Source organism: Galleria mellonella, unplaced genomic scaffold (genome assembly GCF_026898425.1).
Source record: "Galleria mellonella isolate WM207_F2 unplaced genomic scaffold, CSIRO_AGI_GalMel_v1 utg121, whole genome shotgun sequence".
Taxonomy (NCBI): domain Eukaryota; kingdom Metazoa; phylum Arthropoda; class Insecta; order Lepidoptera; family Pyralidae; genus Galleria; species Galleria mellonella.
The window spans coordinates 491362-509976 of NW_026441983.1; the positions used below are offsets into that span (position 1 = coordinate 491362).

Consider the following 18615-nt stretch of genomic DNA (forward strand, 5'->3'; position numbering starts at 1 on the left):
CATACCATTTTCACCCATCAAAAAACTTTGTACTCCTTTTTACAAAAAATTGCGCGGACGGAGTATGGAATTTGGCACACTTATAGTTTTTATAGAAAAGGAGGGGCAGAATGATAATATTTTTTTTAAAATTATGCATAAAAATAATCAAAAAAAAAAAAAAAAAAAACATTACACACACTACCATGTATTTGGCACACACACCCACGGATATATACTCTTTTGTCTATTGTTAAAGTCTGCGGTCGAGTTGAGAATAGATTAATATTGTTTATCTATAGATTTGATTTAAAATTAAAATTTTGAAAACATGTAATTGGTTTTTTGTCTTTACTAGTGTTTTTTTTATTATGACACTAGCTGATCCCGCAAACGTTGTTTTGCCATAATACATTATTTAAATTTGTCAAAAAAAAAATTATGAATGGGTCACCCTTATCATCGAGGGGTATAAAAAAGAGACATTGGCCGATTCTCAGACCTACCCGATATGCACACAAAATTTCATTAAAATCGGTAAATCCGTTTCGGAGGAGTTTGCTAACAAACAACGCGACACGAGAATTTTATATATTAGATTTTCTTTAATAAATAAATAAATAAATAAATGACCCTTAAATACCTGAAGTTTCAAACTTGATGCCGGGGTTATAAATCGCATTGGGCGCCTACAATCGATTTTATTTTAATATTTGGCTGTTTACATGTTACCAAATGGTTTTTTTTTTTCAAAATAAATATATAAAAGTATCGATTTGATTTTTTTTTTACTATTTTCCCCCATTAGTAAACACAGTGAAGGGTACACTTGTATATTTTTTAATTTGATTTAAAAAATCACGCTTTTAAGGATTAAAAGTAATCCAATCAGGTCTTCTCTGTGCACGCCAGATGGCGTGGGCGGCCGAGATAGGGGCCTCGGGGCGTACCCCATTGTCCCGGCTTCAGCTCCGGAGGCTACCACCTCCGGGTCACGAGGTTTTAAGCCGACATACACGGATGGTCTGTGTATGCCGGCCTGGCGTTTTTTTCTTCATCTGGTTGAAGAGGCTGCTGGCTTTAAAAGTAAGAACGTAGTGAGGCGGTACCTGGCCGGCGCTGGAGTAGACGGGCGCGGTGGGCTCGTGCTTGAGCCGCGCGCGCACCTCCCGCCAGGTGGCGGTGCAGGCGACGCCCAGCTCGTCCAGCAGCGCGCGCAGCTTCTCGCGCCGCTTGCTCGCCAGCGCCGCCGTGTGCTGCACGAACAGACGCTCCTGCGAAGGGGGGGGGGGGGGGGAGATGAAGGTCACCAGGACAGTTCCACAGTTTGGGCGCCAAAAGGTCAACATTAAGATTCTAACAGCGATCTATTAATTTGCCCGATGATGGAAACACGTACTGCAAAACGTGCGTGGACTGAATGGTGGTCGGTGATTGATGGCTAATATGGAAGGTTGTGGTACTTCTGGCAGTAACAGTGGTGGTCATTCTTCGAGTGTTGGCAGTCACACGCATAGTAATGGTGGCGGAATTAAACGAGATAATTTTATGGACTTCTAAATGTTCATTTCGGGGGAAAGGGATTGTTAGTAATGGAGACTGAGAATCCCATCGCTAGCAATATACCCAACCAGGTCGACCTCCTCGCGGTTCCCCCTGGAAACTATGACGGTTAATTCCTGATGAATTCATCATGATGTGCTAACTGGCCTGTTTTCATTCTCATCTATCACCCTTCACTGGTGCTCCGCCAGCGTATCCCGTTAGCGCAGGCGGGGCTACCATACCATTTTTACCATAAAAAAAAGTTTCATGAGTTTTTAATATTACAATAGCTAATGTGCATATACGATTAAAAATATTGCTCCCTGCCGAGGTTTTCCCAAGAGACTACAGCATGGGGTTCTTCAAAAGGGGGGTAAAGAGGTCTCTTCAGGGTCGGCAACGCACGCGTAATGCCTCTGGCATTGCAGGCGTTCATAGGCTACGGTAACCGCTTACTATCAGGTGGGCCGTATGCTTGTTTGCCACCTCAGTGGTATAAAAAAAACTCAAGGGCGGGCATGCCCACCCCGTGTCAATATGGCGGAGTTGTTACCTTGTCCTCCTTGGTGAGTACGTCCGCGTTGGCGTATCTGTGGTCCTTCTTCAAGTGCTTTTTACCCTCGCGCCACGACAGATCCGGGTCCCGTACACGATCCGCCAGCAGCGCGTTGTAGTTCTGTACAAACAAACGGTACGTACAATAATTTTTTTTTTGTACTTATTGTTAGTAATGGGGTCTGATTGGCCCATTTTTTTTTATACAACTTAGAATGTATATCAATAATTACTAGTACCGCATTCGTGTATTCTGCCACTTCCCTACGGTTGACTGGAAGAGAATGCTTCTAACATTAAGTCCGCCATGTACACATATATGTACTAATGAATAAATAAATAAATAAATAAATAAATGGCAAACAAGCTGATGTCAAACAAAACTCGTTTCCTTGGGTACCTCTGTTCCATTCGTGTTTCTACCGTGTAGCAGTTGTGTTTGCATGGCTGTGTTTCGGTTTGAAGGGTGGGATATGGCAGTGAATTTACACAGTACAAAGGAATAACACCTGAGTCCTCAGGAATGGCAACGCATGCGGAGTATCATGGGCGAAACAGTATACTCTGTTATGTCCATGATACTGCTCATGTCTATAGGCGACGGTTACCACTTTCCATCAGGTGGGCCGTCAGCTTGTTTGCCATTTTAAGTTGTACAAAAAAATTAAAAAGCTATAAAAATTTAATACGACAAGTTCGGATGCCGTAAACTAGATGGCGCTGTCACAAAATTACAACTCGCTATCATTTGAATGTAGCCGTTTTGATAATATTTTCCAAGCTATCGGTTTAAACGTATTCTATGTACAGACAAACATCCTAAACTAGCTTTACCCGCGGCTTTGATCCGTGAATTTTTGTAGTCCAAACAGATATGGACTTAATAAATTTACTGAATTAAAAAAAATACAGTCAACCATTCGCTAACTTCATACGAGAAAAAAAGGAGTCATTACCTTACACTCAGTCATACATTTTAATGTATTTATAAGTTATTTTTTTAATGCATCAAAATGGCATGGTAACCCCGCCCGCGCTATCGGTATACACCGGCGGGGCACCAGTGAAGGATAATAGGTGAGGATGAAGCAGGTCCGTTGGCCCATCGTGACGAATTCAACAAGAATTGTTCACGATGGTTTCCAAGGGGAACCACGTGGATATCAACCTGATAGCAATGTCGAACTCCATTGCTAACAATCCCTTTCCCCCCTACCAATTATGAGATAGAGTAGTACAGTACTTAACAGGGGAATTACAAAACTATGAACAAACACACAAGTAGAAACAAAAATGGATTGTCATGTCATTCTAAGTCGTATAGAAAGTAATACAATTCCATTATGTTCCATGTAATATGTAAGTGGAGGGGAAAGGGATTGCTAGTAATGGAGACTGAGAATCCCATTGCTAGCAACACCCAACCAGGTCCACCTCCTCACGGTTCCTCCTGGAAACTATTATGGTTAATTCCTGATGAATTCATCATGACGGGCTAACTGGCCTGTTTTCATTCTCATCTATCACCGTTCGCCGGTGCTCCGCCAGCGTATCCCGTTAGCGTAGGCGGAGTTGCCATACCATTTTCACCCATCAAAAAACTTTGTACTCAAGTGTAGCAGGGTGTTAGGATGTGCTAACTGGCCTGTTTTCATTCTCACCTATCACCGTTCGCCGGTGCTCCGGCAGCGTATCCAGTTTCTGCGACCGGAGAGGGTGGCGTACCTGCTCGGCCTCGTCGCGCGCGTGGTACTGGCGCTCCTTGTCGCGGTCGCGCAGGCTGGGCGCCAGCGCGCGCTGCACCTGCCGCTCGCGCTCCTTGATGGACGCCGCCGCCCGCGCCGCACGCTCCCGCGCCGCCTCCTCCGACCCGGCCTCCTCCTCCTCCGCCTCCGCCTCCCCGTCGCCGTTCGCCACCGCCTCGCCCGTCTCCACCGCCGCCTCCTCCGGCGCCGGTTGCACCTTGTGCTGTACACAGCACGGGGGGAGGGATTATTACGAATAGCAATGCAGACTGCCCGTTCCATTTTTCACATATAAGATTTTTTTTTTAATGGATGACAGTGAAATGGCCAACCCCATGCGTGTTATCGGTATACACTGGCTGGGCACCAGTAAAGCGTAATAGGTAAAGATGAAGCAGGTCAGTTAGCCCATCGTGATGGATACACCTGGTAATTCAACACGATGGTCACCAGGGGTATTACGAGGAAGTCGACCTGGTTGGGTATATTGCTAGTAATTAGTGTCAGATCGGCCTCCCAGCGGTACTCTTGAAAACCATCTTACTGAATTCCAGGTGTATTAATGACGATGGGCTAACTGACCTGCTTCCATCCTCACCTATCATGTTTTCCTGGTGCCCCGCCGGTGTATACCGATAGCGCTGGTGGGGTTACCATTCCATTATTATCCATTAAAAAAAAAAACAATAAACAGCAGTTGGTAATGTTATACATTGCAGTGAAGTAATAGAGTGAGAGAGAGTAAGGTGAAGATACACGACAGTTTTTCCGACAAAGATCGATTTTTAAATCGATTCGAATAAAAAATCTTTTAAATTGTGATCATACAAAAGTCGATATCTTAAAAACGTTGTCTCTTTAATGTAAATTTAAATACAATTAAGTATGGAAAACAATAGTAATCGATAATTTGATTATTTTTAACTAATTTATATATATATATATATATATATATATATATATATATATATATATATATATATATATATATATATATAATCCGTTAACTGTCCACTGCTGGACTTGCCACGCTTGCCAGGCGGGTTGGCAAATAATATTAAAACTAATAAAACAAATAATAATAAATATTTTGTGTATTTAAGTAAACTTAATAAACGTTTTTAAATACAATTTTTTTTTTATAAATCTACCGCCCAATTCGTAATGCAATGTCAGCTGAGAACTGGCGAGGAGCGCAGCTGTTGCTTTTTAAAAAGCTAAGTTTACTACAAAACAAATTACGAATTGATAAAATACCAAGCTATAACCAATTATGTCGAGTAGGACACCTAGCTACGATCAATCACAGATTCTTGTACAGACCAGTTTGTACTTTTTATAAACATAAAGTTAAATTAATAAATTTTTTGGCAAAGGTAAGATAGAAGGAAAGAGGGCAAGGGGGAGACCGAGGCATAGTTACATCAGGCAGATCAAGGAAGGAGTCGGTGTCGTGTCGTATCAAGAGGTGAAGGTACTCGCTGACAATCGTAGTGAGTGGCAAGAGCTCCACCGATAAGAGCGCAGCTCTTAAATAGGATAGATAGATCGATATTTTCATAAGTTGATATAGGCCTATGTAGGTATACCATTATGCATACTTCGAGCTGCATGTTTGACCAAAACATTGGTATGCAAAATTTATTAAAACAATACAGGTATGTCGAAAATAATTAATTCACATCTGAGTAAATTAAATGTCTCATTTTTTTTTTTATTGGATGAAAATGGAATGGTAACCCCGCCTGCGCTAACGGGATACGCTGGCGGAGCACCAGTGAAGGCTGATAGATGAGAATGAAAACTGGCCAGTTAGCCCATCATGATGAATTCATCAGGAATTAACCATGATAGTTTCCAGGGGGAACCGCGAGGATGTTGACCTGGTTGGGTATATTGCTAGCAATGGGATTCTCAGTCTCCATTACTAACAGTCCCTTTCCCCCCAAATGTCTAATATTAACAATATTATTTCGGTAGACAAAATAAAAATACAATATTTAACGTAATAATAAATTAATCTATACTTATAATAAATCTGTAGAGAGGTCAATTCTGTACATGAAGTATATTCACAAAATAACTATCAGGCGGTGATTAGTGGTCGATACTGATGACAAAAACGCAATCAGTAAAATTTTTGCCTGTCTGTCTGTATGTTCATTATAGAAACAAAAACTACTCGACGGATTTTAACGAAACTTGGTACAATTATTCTTCATACTCCCGGGCAGGTTATAGTATACTTTTCATCACGCTACGATCAATAGGAGCGGAGCGGTGAAGGGAAATATTGGGAAAACGGCAGAAGTTACGCTATTTTTAAGTTTCCATCGCACGTGCAGCCTTAATGGCCACTTTTTAAAATGTAAAAATCTGTGCCTCTAGTGAGAAAGGGTTCAATTCAAAATGGCCACTTTTCAGGAGAGCCAAAAAACCATTTTAAATAAAGAAAAACAATTCTGCTGCTTTTATTATTTGCTAATTGAACAAGTCAATGATTGCATTTATAGTAATTTTTTCTCCTCTTTCTTATGAAATTGTCGGTTTTTGTGTAAAACCTATAGTTTTAAAAATAATTCTATTATACCTAATCACACTTAACAAAATATTAAAATTATGATGTGAAAATAGTTAGTGGCTTTTACATGTTTACTATCTCTATTGTTTTTAAAGATATCGTTACGATTCTTATACCATTCGAAAGAGAAAAATTTGCTTATTTAAAGTAGCCTAAAAAAGAAAAAGGCTATAACTTGAGTTATATCCTTTCTCACTAGAGGCACAGAAATGTCCACCCGTGCGACGCCGGGACGGGCCGATAGTTATTAATAATTCATTTATAACAAAAACCATTATCAATTTTTCTAAGAAAAATCGATAATCTCTTTCGAGTAGCAATATTGAAAATCTAATGTATAACTAACCAGAGTTGCAATAATCTCGGAAAGGCATTTAATAATTCAAATATTTATCAATACTTTACAACTTAGAATGGCAAACAAGCTGACGGCCCACCTGATGGGAAGTGGTAACCGTCGCCTATAGACATGAGCAGTACCGTGGACATAACAGAGTGTACATTAAAAATGATAGAATTCCCATGGTGCCTCCGATCAAACTGTTTATAATTACTCCTCTCCATCCAAAGGTGGCGTGCAAGAGATCTCTCTCAGCGATAAGGCCGCGCATTGTTCTCTCAGTGCAATATTACCTTGTAATTGTTTGTATCTATAATAAGTTTACTATTGTAATCTTATGGAGGGAACAATATCTATCTACACTGTGTCGCCCTTAATATCCTTCACGCGTTGCCATTCCTGAGGACTCAGGTGTTATTCCTCTGTACCCAGTAAATTCACTGCCATATCCCACCCTTCAAACCGATACACAGCCATGCAAACACAATTGCTTCACGGTAGAAACACAAATGGGACAGATGTACCCATTACAGTTTTAATAAAAGAAACACAGTTCAGCACAAATATTTATTAGTAATAATTAACTTGATATTCTTGGACTCTGTTATTTTTTTTTTCAATTTTTTTTAATAATTATTAATAATAATAAACAATAACTCACACATACATACAACACTACATACCAATAACCAGTAGTAACACACAATAGTAAAATAACATTTACAATTTTTGCATTAATATTTACATGGCTCATACATAGTTTTATACAGCTATTTCGTAAACTATAGTACAATTACTGCAGCGGCCAGCAACTGAGGCATTGATGGACGAACGTGCAAATGTGGGCCGAGGCGTAGCCGAGGCACACATACGTGAGTCCATCAATGCCTAGTTGTGGCCAAGGCTTGTATAGTACTTTTCTCAAACAATGCGCGGAAATCAAAAACACAATTTTTTATTTTTTAAGTTCAATGACGAATAACAAACAATACCTAATAATTTTTCACGCGCCATACTGTTCCTTTGTTTTTTTTTTCAATAAACAGCTTTCTATTTGCAAGCCAGTTCGAAATTTAAATAAAACCTTTTATTAGTTACCTCCTTGGTAGCCATGTTTCGAAGTAAAAGGTCATTCCATTTTTAAATTACAGGACAGATATGAGTTTACATAGTAATTTATCTGGCCGCAAAACACGACAGATATGGATTTTCATACAACTTTTGCCGGCCGCTGCCCGCATGTATCTGGCCAGTACGGCAATTTTGATTTATCTCGGAGAAGATTGTCAAAATAATGCTCACATTTCCAAGGCATGTTTGAGAAAAATATTTAACAGTTTGTTGTCTGTAGAACTTATAATGTTAACGAACAATAGACAATAACAAAGAAAAAAAAAAACACTAATCTTGTTGATAAAAATAAATTGTAAACTTTTTGGCAGATAAGAAAATTTGGGCTCGGAATTTTGTTACCTGCCGCCGCCATCTTTTATAATCCTTCAATATTAAAAGATAACGACAATATTAAAAAAGCTAATACATAAATATACCCATTTTAATAAACATCATATCTGTTCTCTTCGACCTGACCATAAGACAATTTATTTATGTTTTATAGTAGCGTAAAGTAAAAGCGGGAAGCAGTGTTAACGGTGCACTGTTCTCGAGTATGTCAAGTAAAAATGTATCGAGCAAAGCTCGCCTTGCCATAATTCAAGGAGCACTGACACCAGCACTCATGTATGTAAGCGAATCGTGGGTATGGCAGAAGCATGAAAGTAAGACAAATGCTGTAGAGATGAGAGCTCTGAGAAGTATGTGTGGTGTTACATTGAAAGATAGAGTAAGAAACAGTTTGATTAGAGAGAAGTGTGGACTGAAAGACGATGCGGTGACAAAAATAGAAAAAGGAATGTTGCGTTGGTTTGGCTACTTGGAGAGGATGGATGAAAGAAGAATTACGAAAGTGATTTATCGAGCGAGAGTGAAAGGACTTGTCGATATGGGCCACCCTAGACGGAAGTATGTCGACCGAACAGGCGACGTGCTGAAGAAGGGCCAAATTAAAAGTACCCGTAACCGACGAGCGTGTATGAAAAGATTGATGAATGTGGAAGAAGCGAAGGAGGTTTGTTTGAATCGAAGCATTTGGCGTTCCATTGTTTCTGCCTACCCTAATGGGAGACAGGCGTGACAGATATGTATGTATGTATATGTATGTAGTGTAAATCCAAAGTGGAATAATTAACTAGTTGTTTCGATTCGTTCTTAAGGGGGCCATCCAATGTCCATCAATCCATTATCATCAATGGGTGATAATGGAATGGTAACCCCACCCGCGCTATCGGTATACACCTACTGGGCACCAGTGAAGGATGATAGGTGAGAGTGAAAGCAGGTCAGTTAGCCCATCGTGACGAATTCAACAAGAATTGTTCACGATGGTTTCCAGGGGGAACCGCGCGGAGATCGACTGTTAGATCGATTGCTAGCAATGGGGCTGTCAAACTCCATTGCTAACAATCCCTTTCCCTCCCATTTTGTGCTACTATGACCAGGTACAGTAGTAGTCAATAGAACGACCGGAAAATACATACAGATAATAGTTTCCCGATGAGTTCGACACGAGCGCTGCAGGTGCGGGCGACCTCGAGACCGTTTTAAAGCTCATACAAGAGAACACAAATAAAATCCCATAATAGCATTTTACTTCATAAAATATGTTTGAATTGGGGGAAAGGGATTGTTAGTAATGAGGACTACCAGTTCCACTGCTAGCAATACACCAAGCCAGGTCGACCTCCAAGCGGCTCCCCCTGGAAACCATCATGTTTAATTCTTGTCGAATTCATTATGGTGGGCCAACTGACCCGCATTTGTTCTCACCTATCATCTTCCACTGGTGCCTCGTCTGTGTATACCGATAGCGCGGGCGGGGTTACCAATCCATTATCATCCATTATAAAAAAATATGTTTGAACCTGCAGCAAATTATTCCCACTACACTAACCGTTCCCCACGACTTTGCCCGCGTCAATTAAAATACAAGACTCGATTATCCGGACCTGGGTTACATACGGGTTCGCGACTATTCGTAACGTCGACCGAGAACAAACAACGGCGTCGATTCTGATGCGTCATTTTCATAAACTACAATTAAAATCCTTTAAAAAGCAGGGTATCATACAATTTTATTTTGAAACTCTTGTTTTATTGGGACAATTGTGAATATTCATATGTATGTATGTATGTATGTGTTATTTAAATATGTTTAATTCAACACAATTTATTTTTCGCATTTTACAATATTATTATGAAAGATATTGTACATAGATAGGTACTCTTTATTGTTCCCTCCATAAGATTACAATAGTAAACTTATTATAGATACAAACAATTACAAGGTAATATTGCACTGAGAGAACAATGGGCGGCCTTATCGCTGAGAGCGATCTCTTGCACGCCACCTTTGGATGGGGAGGAGTAATTATAAACAATTAAATTCCAAATTAAATTTTTATTTCCATATGTTTTATTTTATTTTATTTTTAATATTAATATTCATGTTTTTTTTTATACAACTTAGAATGGCAAACAAGCTGACGGCCCACCTGATGGAAAGTGGTAACCGTCGCCTATAGACATGAGCAGTACCGTGGACATAACAGAGTATACTGTTTCGCCCATGATACCCCCATTGCGTTGCCATTCCTGAGGACTCAGGTGTTATTCCTCTGTACCGTGTAAATTCACGCCATATCCCATGAAAAGAAAGAAAATTGTTGTTTTATATATTTTGTTTTTTTTTTGTTTTGTTGCCTTTTTGTTTTTCATTCTTTTATCTCTTTTACTGTGCATTAAGTGTATGTTTGTATTGTAATTTGTGTGCTGTAAGTAATCTATCATCTTTTTTGATGGCAAAGCAATAAACTGAGTCGTGACCATTTTCTGTTACTGTAGCACACGCGTGAAGAAAAAAATACGTTAATTATTTTATGTATTTTCCCTGTTTTTTTTTTTGTACCTGTATTTTTTATTTCTTTATTCGCGTATGCACCTCTATGTCTACTATTACTTGTCTGCTGTAAGTAATGCAAATAAATTATCTACCTATCTATCTAAATTAACCAATTAAAATATTAGGTTCAGTGATAGGTATAGAGAAAAAGACGCATCAGAATCGGCCGCAACGCATCTAACACTTTTTAAGTATGCAAAAATATACGTACAATCTCTTAATAAACTAAAATCAATTTTATTTGATCAATTTATTTTTATTATATCTTTTGGTAATTTCGTTCCAAACAAGTGTTCGCGGACGTGACTCATATTAACAACACCATATAAAAATAGTTTCTTTTCGTATATTAAATTATCCGGATTTCCGATTATCCGGACGCAATCACGATAATTTGTCCGGTTAACAGTCTATACTGTGTAAAGCATCGCGTGTTAAATGTCCATCGAATGTCCAAACCATCAAACATGTATACATCTATACAATCCAACATGTATACATCTATACAATCAAACATGTATACATCTATACAATGAAACATGTATACATCTATACAATGAAACATGTATACATTCTATACAATCCAACATGTATACATTCTATACAATCAAACATGTATACATCTATACAATCAAACATGTATACATCTATACAATGAAACATGTATACATCTATACAATGAAACATGTATACATCTATACAATGAAACATGTATACATCTATACAATCAAACATGTATACATCTATACAATGAAACATGTATACATTCTATACAATCAAACATGTATACATCTATACAATCAAACATGTATACATCTATACAATCCAACATGTATACATTCTATACAATCAAACATGTATACATCTATACAATCCAACATGTACACATTCTATACAATCAAACATGTATACATCTATACAATCAAACATGTACACATTCTATACAATCAAACAGATTACGTGCACGCGCTATGTGTAAAGTGCTGAATCAACGTTCTTAGAACTTTCCCTCTTTTTTTTTATAGAAACAGACCACAGCCGACCGGACGATAAGCAGGTATGTATTGTGCAATATAGTACAAACACGAGGGCTGCCAACACAGTATAAATTGCTGTGTTCGTCATCTTGGCAGCCCTCAAATGTATGACTATCAGACCCTGCAGATATCGTCTTAACTCATAAAAATATTAACGGTCACATATCAAGTTAGAAACTACCCTATAATCGAACAATACACATTTACAAAATTACATTAGAATCAATTGAGCGGTTTCGAAGATTATCGTGAACGAATGTCGTGACACGGGATTTCCTGATCGACTGTTTACAATATTAGCCGTTTCCCGTGGCTTTGCCCGGGTGAATTAATATATGAAGTACCCTGCGTTAAGTTAGGATATAAGTTATCCATGTAATAAAATTTTATTCAAATCTTTACAGCGGCGTTTGTGTTATTGAGCAACAAACGTGCAAACATCTAAACATCCAAGCATGCAAACATGTAAACAGCCAAACATGTAAACAATCAAACATGTAAACAGCCAAACATGTAAACATTCACACACGTAACCAATCAAGCAAATTACATACATACGCCATACACAAAGTGCCAAATAGTAATTAATAAATGCTAACTCCAGAAGCTCTACCTTGAAATGTTTTCCAAAATTTTCAACGAACGAACGAAATATAAATTTGATCTTCAAATTACATAAAAAATACCGTTTAAAAATATAAAAAAAAAAAAAAAAAAATGGTAAAATACCGTTCTTTTGGACTTTTGGATAGACTGGTAGGATATATGACGAATAAAATGTTAAGCTCCGTTTACTGTATCGATTTGGGTATGAACAAAAACACAAATTTGAGGTGGAAAATTCGGAAATTTAATGGTAGACCTCCAGTTTTGTGAACGAATCACCGTAGACCGCTGGCGCGGCGCCTCCACTGCCCTACCGTGAATAAGCATGTCAATATCAGTACCGATCCGGTATCTATGTATCAAGTTTCTCTGGACATTGATGGTGGATATAGGTATTTACACACACTGGTCAGATATGTATATTCCTTGCGATAGGGTTTTACATCTCGATACTATACATTGGATACACGATATTTTTTTTATACAACTTAGAATGACAAACAAGCTGACGGCCCACCTGAAGGAAAGTGGTAACCGTCGCCTATAGACACGAGCAGTACCGTGGACATAACAGAGTATACTGTTTCGCCCATGATACCCCCCATGCGTTGCCATTCCTGAGGACTCAGGTGTTATTCCTCTGTACCCAGTAAATTCATTTCCCACCGTTCAAACCGAAACACAGCCATGCAAACACAACTGCTTCACGGTAGAAACACGAATGGGACAGAGGTGGCCAAGCAATCGGCTTTTGTATAAAGTCTCCCTCTAGTAATCCGTTGTATGGACCAATATATAGATAGATATTGCAACTACAATAAATAGATATCGCTGTATCGCCCTGACCATGAAGATGACATTTACGAACAATCACTGACCAGCAGGTTTACTCTTGAATCTAATATAATTAACGATATTAATCCAAATCTATTGCCAGATACAATTTTACATCGCACTCATGAAACAACAGGAATTGGGGGGAAAGGGATTGTTAGTAATGGAGACTAAGAATTCCATTGCTCGCAATATACCCAACCAGGTAGACCTCCTCGCGGTTCCACCTGGAAACTGTCATGGTTAATTCCTGATGAATTCATCATGACGGGCTAACTGGCCTGTTTTCATTCTCATCTATCACCCTTCACCGGTGCCCCGCAAGCGCATCCCGTTAGCGCAAGCGGAGATACCATACCATTTTCACCCATTAAAAGAAAAAAAAAAAACAGGAATTAGCTTAGAACAGGGATCGGTTTACAATAGTTCGCATTGGCAAGTTGCACTAACGTGCATCTATCAGAACAGTATGGAGCCATTACGTCGCTAAAGCTGCAGTACGAGAGCAAGACACAGCTCGATTTGAATATCGATCTATTGGACTTTATTTCAAGAGTAACCCCACGGGTCAGTAAGTAGTTTTAATTTTTCCAAAAAACTAATTTTGAAAATATCCTTTTTTTTTTAGATCCTCCGACAGCGGCCTGCGTAATTTAAATCTGAACATACATACAAACATCTAAACGTCACAGGCGTATTCAGGGGGCGGAGGGGGGCGAGTGGTCGTGCCCAGTACAAAGTCATCTGGTACTTAACCTACAATTCGAGACGAGGTTTCAGCTATGCAATACTAAAGTGACAATTGACAAATAAAAAGTGACAAAGACATGTCTGAGAACACGATATGCCCTTTTGAAGGAGACCAGGCCCTCTGTAGGACGATCCTTAATACGCCAATAGTAAAGAACGATTACTGACCGATGGTTAATATATATATATATATATACCGAATAGCTTCCCTTCTTACTTTGCGTTTTACGAATTATGTCACGAATTCGTGTCAAACGTAGGTGAAGAGACAGCATTAAGACTGCAGCTGTAACTACCCGCAACAAATTTTTTTTTGTAATATAATTAAAAAAAAAAAAAAAAGTATATTGTCATAAACGTCGTAAATTTTTAATAGCCACTAATCAATCAAGGTACGAGCATAGAGAGAAATGCTTCCCGAACCGATCATGAAACCATTCGGGACACGCCAACATCGGACTACCATTTGTCCTTACAACGTGATCTTACATAACAAGTACTTATATCTACATCTAATATATGTATATTTTAATATATAACGTAATTCACCTATGCTAATATAGTATGTCCCAATTTTATGTACAGATATTGTAGTCACAGCATGGTGTCCAATATTTTCCATAAACTAAACAACACGAGTCATGGTCGCTGTTGATCGTTTAAAGAAAACGTAAAGTAAACACTAATCTTTCTCCGATTTTTTCCGTTTCTTCTTCTCTGTCTTCTCCTTCTTCTTGTCCGCCTTCTTCTTCTTCTTCTCCTCCGGCTCGGGGGATTTGAACTCCGCTATCCGCTTCTTCGGGGGGCACCTTATGATTATCTTATTTTCGTAAGTAAGCACTTCTTTCTTCGACGACCTGAGGTGTTTCAGCGGTATCATGTCCTCGGGGGTGGAACACGGCGATGCTTCCGACTTCTCCGACACCGCGTCTATTCTCTGCAAGGCCATGTCCTGGTTCCCTTCTTCTACGCCTTCCTCCTCCTGCTGGCCCGGTATACCGAGGATCTCGGCCCACTGGTCGGGGGGAGGGGTGGGCTGTTTCCACTCCTCCTCAGCGGCGGCTGCCTCTTGCTTCTGCGGGTAAATCGGCTGATTAGGAGTGCTTGGGGGTTATACACAGTTATATTTGTGGACACAACCTCCCCAATGTAAACGCCAGGAAGGAAAGGCTCGTTCCTCGTGGCAGTCTATGGAGGAGGCTTGTTCACCAGAAGTTAATGGCTGATTTGAACGGATGAATTTTGGCATATCGAGTCGAAGTCGTGCATATTTGGAGCAAGTTACGCAGGCAACATGGCCGTTATCCTGTGTGGCTCGAGTCTGAAATGCTATTTCTTTAAACCCACCTTTCGAATAAAAAATTTTATATCACAGGGGGATTCCCCTGATTCCCTTTTCCTTCTGTGGACCAAAATGAACTAAATTTCTAATAGATTCAAATCGATTTTTTTATGCAACTCAGAATGGCAAACAAGCTGACGGCCCACCTGATGGAAAGTGGTAACCGTCACCATGGACATAACCTGTCTTAAACTGTTTCGCCCATCATGGGCCCATGATCCCCCCATGCGTTGCCATTTCTGAGGACTATTATTATATTATTATAATTTTTGCCAATAGTTGCCACACTTGACAGGCGGATTCGCAACCGCAGTCAGGCTTTGGCGATGTTTTGAGAAAGACACTGCTGCCCATCCCTCGACTTTTAAATACCCTTAACGCATCTAACGACACCCATGGGAAAGGATGGACAGCTCGTTCTATGCGGGGACCATATGACGATTAAGAATTAAGTTTAATAGAATAAAAAAAAGGGCAGGTTTAAAGAAATGGCGGCACAGGATCGGCCTCAACACCGTTGTCTACGTATCTGGCTGCAATGTTAACGGAACGTTCATTAGGCAGGCTGAACAATAGTCGTGGTCGAAAAAAATAAAAAAAAAAATTATTAGAGACCTTCCATACTGTATGTTTTATATACCATTGTATTGTATTTATGTTTTTCTAAATATGGCAGCGTTCAAGTTTTATGCAACGCAATTTAGGGGGTGTGGTATAACTTTACGATGAGTTACGTAGACGAGAGACAGTTTAAACAACACGTTAAATAACATTGTTTTTTATTTACATATATGCTTTTGTACATTCACTTATAATATAGATATTAGATTATATAGCATTTTTTATTTATTTAAATGAAAATCTAAAATTAGGGAATTTAAATCTCCCAAGTTGGCAACACTTCCCCCCTTTCTGTTTCACGGGGAGTCCCTCGACTGTGTTGCACGTCATTTTTATTTTGTTTTCGTTGGCAGTATTCGTTAGTGTCGTAACTTTTACGTGGAAATGGTCACTTGGGTGTAAGCAATGTTTAGAGGGGACAGAGGGGCGGGAGTCAAAGTAAAAAATTTGGATACGTATTGTCTGATTCAAGTGAATAAACACTACTGTGAAAGCTAGACGTGACAGTATGGGAGGCTCCAATATCTCACTAATCAAGCCACAATCCTTCGTCGTAAATGTTCAGTCGGCCTGCTTGAACGCTCCCTCCGTACGCTGACGGCTTCGACGCCACCCGGACACTTGCACGACCGTGCAATAAATGTTTTTATTATCTATTCCTGTGCAGTTACATCCACTTACCGAAAATGTGATAACGTTAGAGTCGAAAATTGACAGGTTAAAAACAAAAATTTAACAATTTTCAATATTTTTGTTCGATTATTCAAAAAAAAAAAAATGCTCTGTTAACGATTTCAAATATTAAAAAAAAAAAATACTACAAAATTCTAATAAAATAGTCAGTGAGAATTTGGAATTTTATAGCAAGTAAAGTGTTTGAAAAATTTTGTAGTAAATTTATATGCAATATAGTGTATGATTAACGTTACAGATTGGTAGCAGAGCACTGTTTTAATATTTAGTTAAAAACATTGAAAATTGACAAATCACTTGGTAAGTTTTAGTATATACAGACTGTCTACGATAACACGGCACGCGCCTCCAAAATACAAAGAATTAAAAATGAGTAAAAAAATTTTGCTAAGTTTCCACCAGGGAATACAACCGTTCTGCGGGCCGAGCCGCTGCTGGCGACATCTCCTCGCAAACACGAACAGAGCACCGACTCGGTATACGTGCGCGCGTGGGGCCGGGGGGGGGGGGTGGTGGACAGTTGGAGGGGGGGGGGGGGGTGCTGTGTTAACGTAGACCTTCTACAAAGGATGCAACCACACGATTTTAAAGCGAACCTGCATCGGACATACTGGCAACTTGACTGTAACGGCCTTAGGAGTAATATGTATATTTAATACACCATAATATTATAGGCAACCATAGCCAGCGTACATAGAATTACAATTAACATACATATACGTAGTGTGCGTATAATTTACAAAGTCACATTTAACGTCTTTTAATTGTAAATAACTCTTTTTTGTGTCATTTGGAATGTTCTAAAAAATTTTTAGTAAAAAAAAAAAAAAAAACAAATAAATAATTTAAAAATAAAACAAAACAAATAAAAAAAGACATGTTTTTAATTAAATAATTATATTTTTTCTCTTATCAGTCACTTATACATCTTTTTTATTTAAATAAATAGAATTAATTTAATTTCAATGTATAGTATAAAGTACGATGACTTTTCAAGACATATCTTCACGGTAACTCCTCCAAAAGATAGGCAGAGTTGTCTTACAGATAATTTAGTACCATCTAACCGTTCAACTATACATTACCATAAAACTAGTGTAAATAAATCCATTCAAACACCATTTAATATTTTAATTTTGAATCACAAAACTAACAGAGCTATTTCAAGACCGGGGAAATGGTCGTCGTGTTTTTATAGAACATTCCAAATTCCTAAGGCCGTGTGTCATATCTGCGGAGCGCGTCCAAGGCAGGCCGCCGCCGCTATACAGCTCACCTGCCGTCACTCCGCAGGGGTCGAACCCCAATACTTTACCACTGCAACACCAAACTATGAACACAGTGGAACAGCCCACCCGGTATCTCCATGTCTGATCTATGGTTTTCGAAAATTTTCTTTTTCAGATCAGCCACTTAATTGGATGGTAGCGAATCTCTCATCCAAAACACATACATCAATCCCACTAATGATTAAAAAAAAATTCACTACACAAACACTTTAAAAACTTCACGACGATAATTTCAAATTTGATCTACAGACGACACTATCCCGCGGTATAAGTATAGGGTAATGATAAAAACGTAACCATAGAGTTAACGGTCTAAACTCTATGGCGTGGGGTCTATGCTAGCACCCCGCAGATCATGACAATCGGCAGTATCGCAAAGTTTCTTTAGTAAAACGTTCAGTCACAATCGAAGTGGCAACACCGTGACACTTTCACACCTCGTTTGCTAGTGTTGCCAGCGTATAAATTCGCTTCTGAAATAGCGTGAAAAAATTACGTGTTCATAAATGTAAATTATTATTCAAATGGATATTAAATTCAAAATTCTATAATCAATTGGAAATATTTTTTAGAGAATTATATTTCAGTGTGTTTAGATTATGGCAAACATATAGACAGCTCACTATGAGAGGCGCTACATATATGTAGAACTACGAATACCCATGGTATCCCCTTCAAAC

General features: G+C 38.9%; 1 protein-coding gene across 5 annotated transcripts in view; it reads right to left on the reverse strand.

Moving 5' to 3' along the window:
- Window positions 1–18615, reverse strand: part of LOC113522358 (transcription elongation regulator 1) — a 67722-nt gene that overhangs the window by 2728 nt on the left and 46379 nt on the right. For 4 of the 5 annotated variants that reach the window (XM_052899646.1, XM_052899641.1, XM_052899636.1 and 1 more), the window contains 3 exons: window positions 3805–4047; window positions 2078–2200; window positions 1089–1253 (listed from right to left, as the gene is read on the reverse strand). In XM_052899646.1, coding sequence (XP_052755606.1) covers window positions 1089–1253; window positions 2078–2200; window positions 3805–4047 — 531 coding nt within the window. Of the gene's footprint in view, window positions 1–1088; window positions 1254–2077; window positions 2201–3804; window positions 4048–10754; window positions 15066–18615 lie in introns of those variants that run through there. The other variant, XM_052899653.1, reaches the window with a different exon arrangement.